Genomic DNA, 19,433 nt, shown 5'->3' on the forward strand with positions numbered 1-19,433 from the left:
ACTTAGCATAGATAAACTAATAAACTCATAAACATATTAATAAGCAGTCTTTGGCTAACTAGAATGTCAATCCAGTCTTACTTCCCCATCCACAACGGACATCTGAGGAGCAGGGCTCTCACTTTACAAGTGTCTTCCAGGGCCTGCGCTATTAAAATACCAGCAGGGACTCAAGCTTCCTGCCCAGGTCCCTCAGCGAGACCCCGTCATGGCAGTTAGCAAGAAGAGTCCCTTTTGGCTACTTTTTAGCTGAGTGGAATTCCTGACAGCCAGAACCCAGTTTCTTTGGAGCTGGCAAAGACTGGGTACAGACTGAGATGGGGGGGTCTTCATTTTGGCTAGATCCCTCTGCCAGGTTAGGGTCAGAGCAAACTATACAAGCTTCCCTTGAATGGTTCAGATCATTGGCAATGCTGGAATTAAAAAAAAAAAAATCCGCAAAACATAAGCAGCAACCGAACCTTTACGCTGTCTGGCGTAGCAGAAAGTTATCAAAATGGATGGCCCCCAAAGCTGGCAACCACAAGTGAAGAAGAAAACAGCAGGCAGGTGCTACAGATGGTCCTTGGAGCTTCCTGGTGGGCACATGGCCTGTGTGGATGCACTGATGTCCGTGTTAAGTAGCCATGGGTTACAGGAACTGGTGTTCTTAACTAAAGGTTGGGGTCACCCTATTCTTTGTGGTTCTCTCGTGGGTCTGGGCATCTCCAACTGCAAAACCTGTTGTTAAGAGCCTCCTGGCTGGCAATGGGAGAAAACAAATGTTTAGGATGTTTTGAGACACATTCCCGAGAGAAATGTGAAATGCCTGGAGTTGGAAGGGACTCCTGGAGAGAATTATTTTTGAAGCTTTCTTGGAGCCGAAGAGGGAGAAGTCGTGCCCACTTTCAGGCTTAACGGTTTTGTAAAACGGGGAAGGAGACTCGGGGGAGTTGCTGTGCACACTAGGTCAGCCCTGAAGGGTAGAGCTGTGTTGGCAGCTAAGCATAGAACCCTGGTGGTCCTTTCCAGTCCTCCCCAGATCGGGATGCCTAGAGGGATCCCGGGTGGGTGGGTTTTATTTACAGGCATAGAGAGGAGGATGCCGAGGTGCTTGTTTGTTTATTTTGTTTTGTTTGAGATAGGTTCTCATATAGCTAAGGCCAGCCTGGGACTTGTTACATACCTGTGAATGACCTTGAATTTATGATCTTCCTGCCACTGACTCTTGAGTGTTGGGATTATAGGCCTGCACCACCCTGCCTGTTTTATGTGGTGTTGGGGGTTGATCCAAGGGCCTCCTGCATGCTGAGCAAGCATTCTGTCAACTGAGCCCAGAGAATGTAATGTAGTGCCTCCGAGGGTGTTAGTCACGAATGATGATGCTAGTGAGTGAGGAGAGCCTTGCCTTGTCCTGTGGTTGGAGAACCTCTGAAGGAACCAAAGATTCTATCTCCCTCTCCCTTCCTCTTCCTCCCCCTCTCTCTCCTTCCCCCTTTTCTCCCTCTTCCCCTCCCCCTTCCTTTCCCTCCCTCCCCCCAATCTCTCTCTGTGTGTAATTTTTTTTCTGAGGTGTATTGTCATGTGTCTCAGGCTGGCCTTGAATTCAGCACGGAGCTGAGGATGACTGTGGACCTCTGCTCCTCCTGCTGATGAACCAGCCTGCCTCCATCTTAGGCTCGAAAGCCATCTTATAGTGAAGACAAACTAGGTTCATTCCTGTTTATGATTAAATCTCTGTTTCTCAAGGATTAGGCTTTGCCTCGGTATGTTGAAAGCGTAGTGAAGACTTGCAGGGAGAAGAAGGGATGTGAAGGGTCGACTATCAGCAACACAGGGTATCGATCTCCTCATCTTCCATGATGATGGCAGAGGTAAGGTTTCTAGAATAAGAAGTAGAGACTTATTAGCTGTCATATATAAAACTCAAAAATTAATCTATGGTCTGAAAATACCCACTAGGCATGGTGGATCATACCCATAGTCCCAGCACTTAGAACCCTAACAAGGCAAGATAATTGCCAAGAGTTTAAGTCTAGCCTGGGTTACACATTAAGTTCTAGGCCAGCCTGGGCTATACAGAGTGAGACCATTAGAAGATTAGAGAATTATGGGAGAGAACAAAGTGACAGCTTATCCTTTGGTCCCTTGAAGTCACTGCCTGGGCTACCAAACAGGAAAGGGAAGTGTGGCCCAGTGCTCATAGTCCAGCATCAACTAACTGCCAGGGGACTGGACACAGAGATCCTGAGAGAATTTCCTGTCCTAGGAAGGGACAGCAGTATGGAAAGGGCTTTAGGGGAGATGATTTTTATTTTGTCTGTATTTTTTCATATTTTTATTAAATATTTTAAAATAAAACAACCCAACACTGCAGTGTATTCTCAAAGAAGAGGCTGAATGAGAGAATGGAGGAAGCTTTAGTCTACCATAGACCAGGCCCATCTGGCCTCCGTCCTCATCCCAGATGTCAGGTGTCAGGGCCCAAAGGGAGCAACCTGTAATAGACTGAAAAGTTCTTGGAAGGGTCTTGGGTCCACTGAGCCCCTGGTCGTCCTTAGCTTTAGGATTTATGCTTTGTAGGGTTACCTCTGGCTGCACCACGGAGCCTCTGTGCCAAGCTGGGTGTGGATCTCCAGACTGTGAAGGGAAAGCAGGAGGGGGTTTAGAGGTGGATCTAACTCAGTGGTTCTCAGTCTGTGGTCATGACCCATGACTTAGAGCTTGGATTTGGGGTATCTGAACCTCAGCGTTGCCTCCAACTGGTGCTTATTTGTCCTGGTGTTAACATCAGTCTCTGAAAGAGAAAAAGCAGACTGACTGAGCGCAAACCCCCTTGCTTTAGCATTTGTTTTGTTTTCCTTTTTTAATTCAGAATATTTGTCCGTACAATATGTTCTGATCATAGTTTACTCTCCTACATCTCTTTTAAGGTCCCTCCCACCCATCCAACTTCGTGTCTTCTTTCTCTGTCTCTTTAGAAAACCAGCAAATAAAAAAACAAAAAAGCAGAATAATTAAAAAGACAAAAAACAAAGAAGCATGGGAAACACACATGTAGACACATACACACTAAAAAAAAACCCCAAAAAACAAAACTTATAAAACTGCAGAGCCAGAAACAATAACATCCAAACAAAGAATAAGTTAGATTTAGAAACAAAGAAATAGGAGACAAAAAAAGAAAGAAAGAAAGAAAGAAAGAAAGAAAGAAAGAAAGAAAGAAAGAAAGAAAGAAAAAGAAAGAAAAAGAAACCTCAAAAAATACCCTTGAGTTCATCTTGTGTTGCCAATCTACTGCTGGGCATGGGGCCTGCCCTTAAGTGTGATTTGTATACCCAGTGAGACTCCATAGGAGAAAACTAAACTAATTTTTCCTTTGCAAGCAGTTATTAATGTGGGATAGCTTCTTGGTTAGGGATGGGGCTTGTGCCTATTCCCCTCTCAGCCTTGGGACTCCATCTGGCTTAAACCCGTCCAGGCCCTGTGCATACTGCCACAGTCTCTGTGAGTTCCTGTGTACATCATTGTGTCTGGAAGGCACCATTTCCTTGGTGTCTTCCGTTTCCACTGGTTCTCCCAATCTTTCTGCCTTCTCTTCCACAGAGTTCCCTGAGTCCTGAGGTGAGGGGTTTAATGAAGACTTCCCATTAGGACTGAACGTTTCAAAGTCTCTCATTCTCTGCACATTTTCCAGCTGTGGGTCCGTATATTAGCTCCTATCTATTGCAGGAAGAAGCTTCTCTGATGCTGGCTGAGCAAGGCATTAATCAGTGAGTACAGCAGAATGTTGTCAGGAGTCGTTGCATTGTTATATTCCTTTAGTAGAGCAGTAGTATTTGGTTTCCTCCGAGGCCCACGGCATATCTAGTCTCAATTTCTTGCCTCCCTGAGCAGTGTCAAGTGTTAGTTCCATCTAAGGAGTGGGCCTTAAATCCAGTCAGATAGTGGTTGGTTACTCCTGTAGCCTTACTACCACCATTGCAGCAGCCTATCATTCAGGCAGGCCACCACTGTAGACCTCAGGGTGTATAGCTGAGGTGGTGTTGACCTTTCCCTCTGGTGGTATACAGAGTGCCTTTTAGTACCAGGAACACTAGTCAATAGGTGTGAAGTCTCTAGTCAGGCACCAGCTCAGCTTCCCCTGTGGCAATGAGGTATGTGAGTTGTTGTCTTCAGCAACAGGGCCTCACCATCAGTTTGTGGAGAGCAGCCAATATCCTTGGCAATGAACTGCTTGAGTTGTTTGGGGTTTTCCCGGGACCCCTTTGGCTAACAACTCAATTAGGTGTAACCCATTCCTGGCATTGGAGTTTTCACTTATGTTGAGAGATGTCTCCCCGTTATTTGGTGCCTCCATTTAGGTTTTGTTTGTATATGTATACATTGTGAGAAGCTTCCACAGTGGTGGGTTTCCATATGGCCCCTCCAATGGCTCTTAGTGTTAGCTATTCCTCCCTGTCTTCCCTCCCTTGCCTTTCTCTCCCCCACCCCCTGTTTAATCCTTCTGTTCCGGTCTCCCCTCTGTCATGCAGACTTGTGTTTGGATTCCTGCCTTCCTGAACACATAGATCTGACAGAATAAATGAGATGAAAAGTGTGAGACTGCTTGGGGCATTGCAGTGGTGTTTCTCCTGAAGAGGGGAGAACTGAGGAAGTAAAATACGATACGATATGATATGATACAATACAATATGATAAATACAATACAATACAGTCGATACAATACAATCAATACAATCCAATCAATATAATACAATACAATACAAATACAATACAGTACAGTCAATACAATACAATACAATCAATACAATATAATACAATCAATATAATACAATACAAATACAATATAATCAATACAATACAATACAAATACAATACAATACAATCAATACAATACAATATAATACAATCAATACAGTACAAATACAATACAATACAGTCAATACAATACAATAAATACAATACAATACAATGCAATACAAATACAATACAATACAGTACAATTAATACAATACAGTACAATCAGTACAATACAGTACAATGCAATCATTACAATACAGTACAATGCAATCAATTCAACACAGCACAACACAATACAATTCAATACAAAGCCGTGGAAATGAGGTAGATGAAAGGGGGAGGGGTGTGGAGCAGGGCAGAGTAACAGGGTTCTAATCCATGGGGTGTGGCTGTTGAGAGGCCTCCGGGCAGCTCTCTCCTTGTTTGCACATCGTCTTTGAGCCCTTCCATACTGGGGGGGGGGGGCAGTTGCTCCTTCAACCACAACTGTGCCATTGTCCATGATGACTGTCCAAAATTTCATAGCTGTGGAGGGTGTCCTGGATAGGACCCCAGGGAGAGTCACGTGAAGAGTGGACAGAGTGAGGCACCCGCTGAGAAGTCTGCGGAATGGACTTTGACAAGCAGGTGTCATGGATGCTGAGAAGAAAGCCCACAGTCAAGGAGAACAGGACATATCGGGGGCTGTTGGCGCATTCTGAACTGAGTTCTTCTGGACCCAAACCTGTGTGAGTTCTTGATGCTAGAGAACCCAACTGATAAGTGGGTAAAGGAGGTCAACACTTTCCTAACAAAATAATATAAATGGTCATCAAATGCATGAAAAACTGTTCAATGCCTTTAGCCATCAAGAAAAATGATGGAAACAGGCACACTGAAGACACGGAAGGACAGAATCCTTAGACACTGCAGCCACCGTGGAAACCAGTGTGGAGGTTCCTCAAAAAGCAGAATATAGAGCTGATTGTATGTCCCAGCTACACCACTCCTGATTATACACCCGAAGGAAGCCTTCCGCAGAGATACCGCACACCATGTTCGCACTGCTCATGGTAGCCAACTGTGGATCAGCCTAGGTATCTGTCAGCACGAATATGGATAAAGATAATGTGGCATGTGTACATGACAGCATATTCCTCAACTGCTAAGAAAAATGAAATCATGTCATTTGATGGAAAATGGACAAAACTGGAGATCATTGTGTTAATGATAATAATCCACAGTCAGAAAGGAAAAAGAAAGTATGCTTTTTGTTGTATGCACAACCTAAAAAAACAAAACAAAACAAAACAAAACAAACCATGAACATAGAAGTGGGACTTTGAGGAAATAGGAAGGAAACCGGGAGGGGCGGTGAACAGGAGAGAAATGTGGGTAATAGGCTGTTACATTGTAACCTTACATATACAAAAACAGAACAAAACCTGTGTTGTACAATTCATGTGCACGACTAAACATTAGTAATTAAAAAACGAGCCGAGTCTTAGTGCCTGGATGCGTTCGGCCTAGGAGAGCTCTATCACAATCCTGTGAGAGGGGAAGGGTGAGTCCGTGCCGAGAACTGCTAGAAGGAGAGAGAAGATAGCCTTTGGCTGAGCAGGGGTGGGGAGTGCCTGGAGGACAAAGGTGACTGGGGGAAGATCTGACTTCTTCTGTCTTCCCCTCTCCTTCTCAGCTCTCTTTGTCTTCATTCCATTCTTTAAACTTCGGGTTTTGGTGTTGTGAGGAAGGTCTTGGCAACACAGCCCCCCGGGAAGCCTGGAGCTCATCCTTCCAAATGCTGGCGTTACTGGTGTGTGCCCTTCCTTCTTTGAAGCCTCCTTAAATTCTAAGAAAAAGGAAAACCGAGGGCACGGGCACATGATTTCTCACTCATTGCCCACGTGGCTTTATTACACAACCACTGAATTGCCAGCCAGCGGCCCCCTGGGTGCTTGGAGTCCCACTGTTTAAAATCCACCCGTCTGCCTCGCCAGTCTCTCACTTCTTTGTCCTCCTGTGTCATCCCCGTGGCCAAGTCTGACACCGGTGGGCCAGCCTGGGAGCTGTCCACTCCTTCCACCTCCAGCCGGTTCCTTCTCCCCTGCCCCTCCTGGTGCGGGACCTCACTCTCTCTCTGCCGGCCGCTGCCAGGGGCTCCGAGAGGCCACTTTGCCTCAGGTCTCCTTTGCTCTCCCTCAATCTCATCTTCAAGGATGTTCATCCCGAGTTCCAGCTCTTTGAACGATTTGCACCCTGGCTAATTCACGTTTTTAAATCTGAACTTCTAGGGAGGGACCTCGTGTGTGTCTATCCGTGCACCCTGGACTGAAACACGCCCCTTCTGTTTAAGAGCTGCGTTTAAAGACCCTTGGAAACACACAGCTCCACTTGGTTTCTGCCAGCGGGCTAGAGTCCATTTCATGTCATCATCTTTTTTCTCATCTGTTCCCTGAAGCGACAGAGGCCACTGCGTGAGTCAGAGCTTGGGCCTGTTCTTGCATCAGGAACACCTTCCCATCATGGCTCCAGTAACCGGTATTGCTCCCCCTGAAAGGAAGAGTAATTTCAAAATCTACCCTAGAAGTGGTGTGGAAAAGCCCAGCTCCACGGCTCTTCTGACTCCAGCTCCCTAAGTATGTGGATTGAGTCACACTGTCAATAACCATGCCGAGCAACTTGGGAAACCGTTCCTAGGGCTGTGATTTGCAGGACGTCTATGTCACCTCACAGCTAAGTGAGGCTGAGGCTGACGGCCCCTGACATCTTCATGTCTTGTGGAAATGGTTTGATGTCTTCAAGTGGCAACTTCCCAGCCGTGAAATATCCATGGAAAGATTTCCCCAATTAGTTTTTCTGCCACCATATCTGCAGAGAGAAATGTAGTCTCTCAAGCCAATGCCTGCCTTTCAGATCATGTTTGTGGAACACCTGTGAGGGCAAATCAGAAGCCACTCTGCCAAGTTTCCTTTGGGAACTGTCGTGTTGGCATCACCCCGCTCACGATAGGCTGGTTAGAGGCACAGTGGAAAACGTCCGTTGGGCAATAATTAGCAACTGCGTCAGACATCTGGGCCCATTTTGATAAGGTGAGATCATGGGTTTCTTGCTCTTGGATGAATAGGAAAGAGCATTTTCTGGAAGCCACGGAAGACCTATTTTATTTTTCCTGTTTTGGTATGGGGAAGGTATTAGTAAGCGGATGCATCAGAAAACAAAGAGGCCCAGGAAGTATGAGTCTTCTGAGGCGGTAGGTGATAAGCAAGTGAGTCATTGTGTTTCCTTCAGAAGGACCCGGAGAACAAGAGAAGCATTTGCAACATTCCTAGCGATCTGCCCAACACTGTCCTAGGCACTTCGCAGTAAGAGCGATGTGTAGTGCCGTCCCTGTCACACTAGGGAGAGGGTGACAACATCAACAGCGTGAATCACTAGGAGGAAAGCACACCACTGCTCAGTGGGATGTGGGACACCAAGTGTGCATCGGCGTGATACGGGCATCTGTGCTTCAGAGGGAAGAGAAAAAAAGCAGATTTTAGGGAAGAAGCGTGAGAAAATGACTTGGAAATGCAAAATTGTTTTTTAAAAATAGCTAATATTAAGTGTTTCGCTCCAGGGTTTCATTTCTTTCTCCCTAGAGCACTAACAGTGAATTCTGTTCTCTGTCCCCAGCTTCATCCTCAGCCTCTAAGACGGTGGTTCTCAACCTGGGGGTTGAACAACCCTTTCACAGGCATCTCCTAAGACCATTAGAAAACACAGGTATTTACATTACGACTCATAACCATAGCCAGATTATAGTTACGAAGTAATAACAACAATAATTTTATAATTGGGCATCACCACAGCATGAGGAACTGTATGAGGTTCGCAGCATTAGGAAGATTTTGAGCCTCTGCTCTAAGAGAAGTGATATGTCTCAGACATGGGAAATGAGTGATAGAGGTGGAATTCCAGAGCAGAGCCTGGGAGCTGAGTGAATAACCATCTTGCTGCAATAACTAATTCGGTTGCTATCAAAGGTACAGGAGCAGACTTGAATAGAGGGGGCAGTGCAGGGTGAACATTAGACATCAATAAGAGAGGATTCCAGAACTGAATGGGGGATTGAACTTCAGTAGGACAGTGGGAACTGGCCTGAGCTTGGGTGGTAGCAGTAAGGAAATCTGATTGGTTGATGGAGAAAATGTATCTGGTCAGGCCAGGTGGTCAGGGCCAGGTGATCAGGGCCAAGTGATCAGGCCATGTGGTCAGGGCCAGGTGATCAGGGCCAAGTGATCAGGCCAGGTGGTCAGGGCCAGGTGGTCAGGGCCAAGTGATCAGGCCAGGTGGTCAGGGCCAGGTGGTCAGGGCCAAGTGATCAGGCCAGGTGGTTAGTCCAGGTGGTCAGGGCCAAGTGGTCAGACTCAGAGGCTGGGTTATATAAAGCCTTGGTGGGCAGGTAGTCTTGACATACAGCAGAGGTGGGACTTGTCTGGAGTTTGGATTCGAATGTGTACTGGCTGGTCAAATAGATGACTACCATAGTCTCAGAAGGAGGTTATGCCTGGGCACAGAGGGTGTTGGGTAGAACAATACAGATGCTCAGGGGTATCCCTGATTTGATCAGAGCTCAGGAATGTGTGGGAAAGAACTTGGCCTCAGACTGTACTCGGGATTCAGGTATATGTAGACTTAGGGTGAACTGGAAGTAGGGGTCACTGGAAGCCATTGGTCACACAGCAGAGGAGCAGGAGGAACACAAAACCTCTGCCCAGGCGTAACCTCCTTCGGAGACTTGGTGTGGGGAGATATGGTTGATCACTATATTGGCAGGATCCGCTCCTCTACGTAAAGACAAATTCCAATAGAAGAAATCCACAGCCTGTGGCTCTTTTTGCCCTATAAGCTAAATGTCCTCCAAGCCAAGGCGGCTCTCATGACCGTAAGCACACAGACAAACCCCAGCAGAAAAGAGGTTTGGCGACAAGGATACTCTTGTAAACTGGTTTTCTGGAACACTGAAGCATTTCCTACGGAAATAGTGGTCAGAAGGAGTCAGAATTCAGGCTCTCCTGTAAAACTGAGCTCTGGAGTGACCCAGGAGCCATTGAGCAACTCTGAGGATGGGCAACTCTGGGGGCTGGATTTGGTGTTCTCCTGGGGGTTTTGTCACGCCCTTCCGAGGAAGAACTCAATGGCACGATCGTTTTGTCAGGGCCCCTTGTCCTGGCAGTGTATCAGTGCTCGTAAATACCTTTTGTTTCTAAATAGTTTAAGACTCAAATTCGTTGTAAAAATAGCACGGTGAGTTCCCATGAGCTCTTGATGGGTTTATTGTCGGTCTCAGAGATGGGGCTGGTTTAGAACTGAGTTGAGGGTGATCCTGGATTTCTGGTTCTCTGGATTACAGATGTGTGCCACTGCCCTGGGTTTCATCCAGCACTGGAGACTGGATCCAGGGCTTCATGCACGCTATGCAGGCCCTCTATCCGCTGAGCTATGTCCCCAGACCCCCAGTGATTCTTTTATGTAATTAAAGATTTCGTCAGCAGAATTAGGAAATCGATGTTGGTGCAATCCTCTGCAGTAAAGAGCTCATTCTGACCTCACAAGCCATCTTTACTTCGTGCTAAACAAATACAGTACTTAGAAATTGTTAGATTGTGTTCATTTTCAAGTGATACAAATACTCAAAATCTTTACTTTTGCAACATAAAGCTTCCATTATTTTCTTTAAAAAATACTGTTTTTACTGACAATGTGCTTTTGGCTGAAGACTGAGTAAGTTTTCTTATATTCACACAAATTAATTTTAGCAACTACTTAAAAAAGTTTTCTACAGTGTATTACATTTTTAACCCAAAGAATGACCTGTAAATGAGAGATTCTAAGAATTAGCGTGAGCCGGGGAATTTACAGTTGTGTGTAAATCTGGCTTCATGCCCCACTGCTACTCTAAACAGAGCAAAGCCATGTCAATTGAGTCTCTTACACTCTGGCCCTTCGCTGGCTGACTGACCGTAAAATAAGGAAATTAGATGGATGGGGCTTTGAAATTTTCTTTCAGTTTTGAAAATGAAAAGTTCTTGATAGTCCAATGCCCAAAACAGTATCTATTGAAAGCATAAAATGGTTTTATTTAAAAAATAAAACAAACAAAACCAGGGGCTAGAGATATGGCTCAGTAGTTAAGATCTCTTACTGTTCTACCAGAGGACTGGAGTTGGGATCCTTGCATCCATATTGGGTGGCTCACAAATACCTGTAATTTAAACTCCAGGTCTAGTGCCCCCTCCTGGCTCTCTCAGGCACTTCGTGCATGAGCATGGATAAAATAAACATTATTATTATTATTATTATTATTATTATTATTATTATTTTAAGACAGAACACAAGTGAAGGTTTATATTTACGAAAAAGTCATAGAAGAGGGAACGGAAGACCATTTCACAGGTATGGAGGTGACAAGGATGCCCACAGGTGCTGAGGATGGGGAGGAGGGCACCAAGGTCTGAGTTCCCTGAGCCTGCCTTAGAGAGTGACCTCTGGGCAATGACTCTACCCTTCCCTGGAGGGACCTGGTTAATGTGGCTCTAAGGGTGAAAGGTTATGCGACCTAGAAAGCGCACAGCAGCACCGGTGGGGAGGGCCTCATGCTGTGAATGCTAAGAGACAAGGCAATGCTGTGCTCTGATCTGGAATGTTCTCCGAAAGCCCACGCATGAAAAGTTGAGTCCTCAGCCCGGCACTGTGGAAGTGTGTAGGAAACCTTTAGGAAGAGAGTCTAGTAGGAGGTCGTAGGCCCCTGGAGGAGACTTGAGGCAAGATGTGCAACATACGGGGACTTTTCCTCTCTTTAGGGAGCATAGACCATGAGGTGACAACTTCTCTGGCTACATGTTCGTCCATGATGTGTTGCCATTCCACAGATCCACAGCAGTTCATTTGATCAAACAACAATGAATGAAGAAAACCTGTAAAACTGCGCCTCTTCCTCTCTTTAAGTTGATGGCCTCAGGTACTGGGTCGCAGTTGCAGAAATCTGACTTCCACAAGCTTGGGAGTGAAATGAAGTAAAACCGTGGGGGTTTTGATTGAATCAGCTGGCTTCTATTGAAAGTGGGGACCTCCTGATTTCAGTGGATACTCGAGGAGGAGAGAGTGCTACAGTGTCCTGAGCAGCTGCCTGGACTGAACCCAGAAATGTGGCTGGGTTTTCTCACAAAGGGGGCGAGTGAGATGGGCAGTTGTAGCGCACTCTGGATTGGCAGAGAGGCAGTGTTGATGACCCCGAAGGAAAAACGGAAACAAAAATGAGAGTTGGTTCTGAGCTTCAGGAGGGACACGGGTTCAGGCTGCTCTGAGTGACTTGCTCCTCTGGGGAAGAGGTTACGTGAACATTCTTTGTTAGTCACAGAAGAACAGAAAGTCAGAAATCAGGGCATGCGTTTACAGGATGCTTCGGTAGGACATTCTGCCGAGTAGATGACCTCAGAGCAGGGAGGTGACTGCCATAGTTCTCGGGTGCTTTTGATGGTTAATGGGAACGGCTGAGTAATACTGTCCGAGAGTTTGCTCTAATAATTACAAAGGTGTCATGCTGGAGATAGAGATTGGCAGTAAAAGGCTGTTAGGGAAATAAAGACAGGCCCACGGTCACTTTGGCTCTCAAGTTGCAACATTCTGTCTCTCCACAATCATGATTCCAGTCAGTCAAGGCTTCTTCTGGATCTTCACCACAGAAGTGGCTTCCTCAGAGAACATCAGTCCACAGCAAAAAGCTGAACAATGGGGTCCTCAAATCTGTCTTTAGGAAAAGTAGCATGTCCCACATCACTCTCACTGTAGATTTGAGATCAGTATTTGGATTGTGGATTCCAGTCTGTCTGAAATTTGGACTGTCTATCTGAGACATCATAATCTGAAAACAAGACAATGATGTGCTACTGTCTCACACATCATGGCTCCTATGAGATGCGCATGCATGAGCATCTTCTCCCCTGGCTTTCCTCTCTTGCTAGTGCTCTCCGATGTGGCCTACACTTGCTGTCAGTCAGGACCATTGAATATGGACTCTGCCAGCATTCTTTGTTCTGTATTAGTTAACCTGTCTCAATAAATTTGAGAAAGTTGCATTAGAAATGACCTGAGTTACCCCATTGTCTACATTTTCTTTGTATTTAAAGGAAAAGACAATTTGAACCCATGGCATGTCAGAAACAGAAAATAGTCTTGTGTTAGTTACTTTTCTTGGTACTGTAGCCAAATAACCAGACAATAAACAACCTGAGGGGGGAAGGGCTTATTTGGCTCACAGTTTGAGGGGATACAGGCCATTGTGGTGGGGAGGACATGCTGCCAGGAGAAGGAGAACAACTGGTCACATTGTGTCTGTGATCAGGATGCAGAGAGGGGGAAGAACAGGAAGTAGATTTCAGCCATTTAAACCTTAGAGCCCGCCCCCAGTGACTCACTTCCTCTAGTGAGGCTCCACCTCCTAAAGGTTTCACAACCTTCCCAAATAATCCCACCAGCTGGGGACCAACAGTTCAGGAAGATTAGTAGCTCCTGGGCTGGGACCACGGACTTCGAATAGACAGACACTGTGCAGCTCAGGGCAGAAAATGGAAGACTGGTCACTCCCAGAAGAAAGCCAGTTTCCTCCAAGTGTGACTCAAGTCCTCAAGATGATGGCACACTCTGACAGTGCCCTACCGAGCCCAGAGGAGAGACTCCATCTTGCACTCTGTGATTTTTATTATTTTTATTGCAACACAAATTAGCACATAGGCTTTTAAACTATTATAAACTTGGTCTCTTTTGCCCGTGGCTGATAAAAGCCTAACTGAGAAGGATTTTTTTTTCCTGCTAATATCATCATTTCCTATTTGAGGGCATTTACACCTTTGTAGGCTTTATACCGTGAAGGTAGGTCTTGGTTGTCCTCCTCAGCCTCTCTCTAATTGCTCAGTGTTTTTGCTGGAAGCAACTAGATGTCAGCTGTCTCCATCTGCTTGACTACTGACATGGAACACCGTGGATGGGGACCCTGAATGACAGACACTGATTTTCCCAGGGTTCTACAGCTGGAAGTCCAAACTGTAGTGACAGCTTGGCTGGAGTGGCTTTCTTCTCTCACTCTGTTCCTTTTAAGGAATACATATCCTTTAAAGAAGGACAATTATCTCATCATGAGGGCCCCGTTCTCATGACCTCACCTTACCTAATTATCTACCAAAGGTCATCTCTGTGGCGGCTAAGACTTCAAGATATCTTGAAGATAGGAACTTAGTGGGGCACACTTATGTCTAAATCATCAACGTTGGCTAAAAGAAGGATTATACCAAGAGGGAACAGACAATGGAAGAGCTGCAGAACTGGGGCCAGAAGGTATCTCTCCTGTACAGAAGAGCAGCCAAGCAGCAGGAGTCGCTACCCAGGGTGCATCTAGAGCTGGTCCCAGGAGGACTAACTGTAGAAAGCATTCATTTGAAAAGGATAAAGTATTGGCCACATTTCCCCTCAGAACCAACATTTTCTTCAAGGGAAGTAACTAAAATCAATTGACAAGTGAAAGATGGTAATGGCTGTTGTCAAGGTCAGTCAAGTTGGGGTTGGCATCGGGCAATTATAGCCATAGAGTAACAGTAGTGCCAAGGAGGAGTTCCTGCTGCATTAACACGGGAAGGTGGAAAGAGCTATTCCATGGTGCCAAATATGGAAAGAGCAAGTCTCTGGGGCATTCTTATCCACTCCTTGAAAACAGGGAAGGAAGATAGGAGTCCTTTTGATCTCTACCCTGAGCATGTGTTGGTACCAGTTTACCTGCCAAGTTCACTTCAATGCATTTCAAAAAATAGGTTGTATTTTAACATTTATCATACTTTTCCAAGACAAATAAATTGTGGTGTGTGTGTGTGTGTGTGAATGCACACTTGGGTATGTGTGTGTACAAGCATGTGCTTTACTTTGTCCAAACAGAATAAATGAGAGTTACTTACTTTGGTAACTCAGGATATGGTGAGTATATTATGGTACCTTATATTTATTTACCAGTCTACAACTCTCAAAATGACATCTGTAATTTTCAGATAAATAAACTGAAACAGTCATGTTTCTAGAGCTGGAGAGACGGCTTAGTGGTTATGAGTGTAACTTTCTCCCAGAGGTGCTGTTTGATCTACAGTACCTGGGTCAGAAGGCTCACAACTGCCTGGAGCTCCAGCTCCACTGATCCTATGCCCCCTTCTGGCCTCTGCAGGTACTTGCACTCATGTGCACATAGCCACATACAGACAAACATTCATAATTAAAAGTGATCACACACATAATTAAAAGTGATCTTTAAAACAGTTATATTAGTATGCTTTACAAAAGTTGAAGGCAGAGGGCAATGAATTTTTATTCAATTAGCATTTTATCTTTCAAATGAACACGTATTACTTATACATGTTGTGGAGTATGGTATACTATGTTATGACCAAATCAGGCTAATTAGTCTCTCAATCTCTTTAAACACTGATCATTTCTTTGGGTTGTGAACCTTTGGACTTTTCTAATTGTTTTGAAATGCGTCCTAATTGTGGTGTCCTGTGGTTACCTTATTGTATCAGATAACACTGGGACTAATTCCTCCTTCTGTTGCATTTTGGTAACTGAACTATAACCTCCATCTCTACCCCTCCTCTTCTCCTGGACTTTAGCAACCACTAACCCCCCTCTTCTTGGAATCCAGACAGTCTTGTAAGCTTCTACATGTGAGTGAGAGCATCTGGGTTTGACTTTCTGTGTCCAGTTTATTTCGTTTAACATGGTATGTTCCAGTTCCATCCAGTTCTGCAAGTGACTGGGTTTCATTCTTTTACTCTGGCTGAATAACATCCACTCGTATATACATACACACATCATCTACATATACATGTATTTTCTTCTTCATCCCTTCATCCACTGACACACTTTTTCTTCATTCACCTATGCATGGATGTCATGGTTGGTTCCATACCTTGTTTATTAGCATGGTAATACAATAGACGTGGGAGTGAAAGTGTCTTCATTGTATCGTTTTATTTCTGCTGTAGCTTTGTAATGGGAAGCCTGGGGGTTCTATTTCCGGTTGTCTTTGGAAGCTCCAACCAGAATTAGTTGGTCACAGCATCTAGGTCAATAATATGCCCCAGAATGTCCTCTGGTAAAGGAACAAACATTCTTTTTTTCTGCAGAGAGCACATGTTAAACACTAAACACACGTGGCCACGAGGAACACAGTCTGTCAAGGTTTCCTTTCTATCAATGAGAGTTTAAAGACTTGTGTGTGGCTGTACCACATTGGATGGTGCAAGGGCGGAGCCGTGTGCAATGGGTTTGTTTTTGTTGTTGAGACAGGGTCTTACTATATACCTGTGGCCGGTCAAAACTCACTATATAGAAGAGGCTGGCCTTAAACGTGTGCTATCTTCCTGCCTCTGCCTCTCAAGTGCTGGGATTACAGGTGTGCTGCAGCATACCCAACTGCTTTTAGTGTTTGGAGATAAAAAGATCAAGGGCTGGCCATGTGGCTCAGTGGTAGAGCTCTTGCCTAACACAACTGAGGCCTAGGTCTCCATTCTAGCACTATAATATATGTATATTGTATATATGTACATGTATATATGTGTGTGCACACATGTGTACATGTGTGTGTGAGAGAAAGAGATTTGTTTTCTTTTTCTCAAACTCCCTTCAAAGCAGAAGGAAAAATAAAGTGCACATATGACTTTAAATAAAAGTCCCAGTCAAATATGTATGGAATTTATCAAAATGTGAAGTGTATGTAGAAGATAAGAGCCTCAGGAATGGCCCAGTTCATTCTGAAGAGGGATGAGATGAGTGGGGGATGAGAGGCAGACTTGCTCTACTAGATACTAAGATTGTGATAGATAGTTATGAACAGTGACAGCAGCTTGGGGAAAGACAGACAGACACAGGACAGGGTGAAGGGCACAGGTCAGGTTCTTCCAGCATAGCTAGGAGTCTCATAAAGACAGAGGCAGAGCTGTAATCCAGGCAAGGTGAAGTGCATTCAGAGAGCTGCTTGATCATATGGAAGACATCAGTAAATTAGATTCTACCGTGCTCTGCACAGAATTAACTCCAGAGATATTAAAATTCAATGTGAAAAACACAATTTAATAAGGCTATATAAAGACCTTGGGTGAGGGTGTAGCTCAGTGCAGACTAGCACCGAGTGCTAGGCAGTATATATGTGTGTATGTGAATATGAGAAAGCATTTGAGATCTTAGGAAAACACGATTTTGATGACAAGACACACAAAGTAGGAGCTATGAAAAATGTATACTTTGTTTCATCCACATTGAGATTTCTTAGTGCCAGAGAAACAGATGTTAATCGACAGACTAAGATGATGGCGCTCATGTCATCCTGCAGGTTTATCAGTGAGCAAAGCACACAAATATGCAAGTAATGCCCCCATCCCAACCCAACAAGTCCAAGGCCCAGAAACACAAGCAGGGGACAGAAAGAGAACTAGGTTAGGACTTGGAAAGAACATTGAGACTTGAGGCTTTCATTTGGAGAGCAAGGTGAACCACTTTTTCTCAAACTCCCTTCAAAGCAGAGGGAAAAAATAAATTACAGTTACAAATGGGACCAGAGAAGTGACCGGGAAGTAGGTGGTGTGTGTGTGTGTGTGTGTGTGTGTGTGTGTGTGTGAGAGAGAGAGAGAGAGAGAGAGAGAGAGAGACAGAGACAGAGACAGAGACAGAGACAGAGAGACAGAGAGTGAGACAGAGAGAGACAGAGGGAGAGACAGAGAGACAGAGACAGAGAGCCTTTCTATCTTGTATGATTTTAGCAATTCTTGGACCCACCCATGGTTGATGCTTGCTCAGCAGCAAAGAGCTGTGGTAATGATTCCTGAGTGAAAACGCTGGGCACTTTTCTGGTACTTTCCTCTTGTTAATCCACTCAGGACCCTACAAAGTAGGTATGTTGTTAGACTCTTTTAAAAGATGGGAAAACCAGAGCTGGTCAGCTGGTCAATTAAATTTCTCAGGGTCACAAGTCGTATGGGGATGAGGTAGGCTGGAACATGGCAGCCTGGCTCCGGAGTTCTCGCTGTAGGGAAGAGAGCTACATCTACATTCTTTGGATCGCTTGAGAAAGTTAGCTAATGGCTGGATGATGGCATGAGGGTGGGGGACCAGGACAAGAGCTGCCTGGAGAAGTTAGAATACGGAGGTAGAGCGTGCTAACACCGACGCTCCGTGGTCGTCACTGGTGAATTTGCAGCCTGGCAGCTGATTACGCTAGCCCAGTGAGCCCGGCGATGGGGTAATGGTGTGTGGACCCCCTGTGCATCCTATAGGATCTGTAGATCTTTGAGGGGCAGCAAAGACGCTATGATGGAATCAAACGGACTAAGCATCACTATTTCCCAGAGATCCAGGATGCGAATATATGCAAAGGACTTTTCCTTAAGGCGGTCCTTTCTCCTATTGAACTTTAGGATTAAGCAAATCTCTTAGCCCTGTGGGCTGTCCCTCTGTCCTGCTGGTATAGTTAGCCAATATCTGCTGTGTCGCCAACATCCCACCCAGGGCTCTAGGCACGTGATGAGGCAGGGGCAGGTGTGAAGCCCTGTTCCTGGAGCTGGCTGACAGTCACCTTGGGAGTTCAGAAGCTTCGGCTCCAGCAGCCTCAGAGCACTGAAAGCTATTCCTGGAGTCTGCAGAGTCCGAGGTTGGGTGATCCTGCAACTCAGGGAACTCCAACCGGGCATGTCATTTTAGGGCAGGCTACAGGTCCGGGCCTTGGTGCACAGTGACACTGCCACAAACCCACCCCAACCTGCTCTCCAGGTCTATGCCAGCCCAGGGCGCGAACGGGCGGGAGGCCGGGAGCCTGGAGCGGGAGGAGCGGCCCGGGGCGGGCTGCCAGGGCGAGAGAGCGAGCGAGGCGGGGGCGGCGGGTACAGAGCTGCGGGCGGCGGCGGCGCCCGCGGGTCACTTGCTGGCGGAGCAGCGGGCGGCAGAACGCGGGGTGCCGGCGCGCACCATGCCCACCTTCGACCAGGCGCTGAGGAAGGCGGGCGAGTTCGGGCGCTTCCAGCGGCGCGTGTTCCTGCTGCTGTGCCTGACCGGTATCACCTTCGCCTTCCTCTTCGTTGGCGTGGTCTTCCTGGGCATCCAGCCGGACTACTATTGGTGTCGTGGGCCGCGTGCCACCCAGCTGGCCGAGCGCTGCGCCTGGAGCCCAGAGGAGGAGTGGAACCTCACGGCGCCTGAGCTCCGCACCCCGGCCGAACGCCGTGGCCAAGGCCACTGCCACCGCTACCTGCTGGAAGCCACCAATGCCAGCACCGATCTCAGCTGTGACCCACTCTCTGCCTTTCCCAACCGCTCCGCGCCCCTGGTGCCTTGCAGCGGCAACTGGCGCTATGTGGAGACCCACTCTACCATCGTCAGCCAGGTAAGCGTGCCTCCGGGCTTCATCTCACCGCCACACTGCAAGTGTGAGCAGGTTAGGTCTCTGGAGTCTTTGTGACTTAGGGACCCACACCCCGGGTGACCACCTTTGGGGACCCACCAGGTTCCAGCCCATGCTTGCAAGTGCCGCCTTGCAAATACCTGGGAAAACCTTTTGTTGATGTCCCTGTCCCAAAGAGTGGGCTAAGAGATGATCTGGCTCCAGG

The 19,433-nt window shown here is 46.3% G+C and overlaps 1 protein-coding gene across 1 annotated transcript in view; it reads left to right on the forward strand.

Annotated features, from left to right (window-relative positions):
- Positions 1-18,775: 18,775 nt before the first annotated feature.
- Positions 18,776-19,433, forward strand: part of Slc22a3 (solute carrier family 22 member 3) — a 94,747-nt gene continuing 94,089 nt past the window's right edge. The window contains exon 1 of the mRNA XM_059272841.1: positions 18,776-19,210. Coding sequence (XP_059128824.1) covers positions 18,797-19,210 — 414 coding nt within the window. The 5' untranslated portion in view covers positions 18,776-18,796. The remainder of the gene's footprint in view (positions 19,211-19,433) is intronic.

The sequence above is a fragment of the Peromyscus eremicus genome, chromosome 8b, assembly GCF_949786415.1.
Source record: "Peromyscus eremicus chromosome 8b, PerEre_H2_v1, whole genome shotgun sequence".
Classification (NCBI taxonomy): Eukaryota; Metazoa; Chordata; class Mammalia; order Rodentia; family Cricetidae; genus Peromyscus; species Peromyscus eremicus.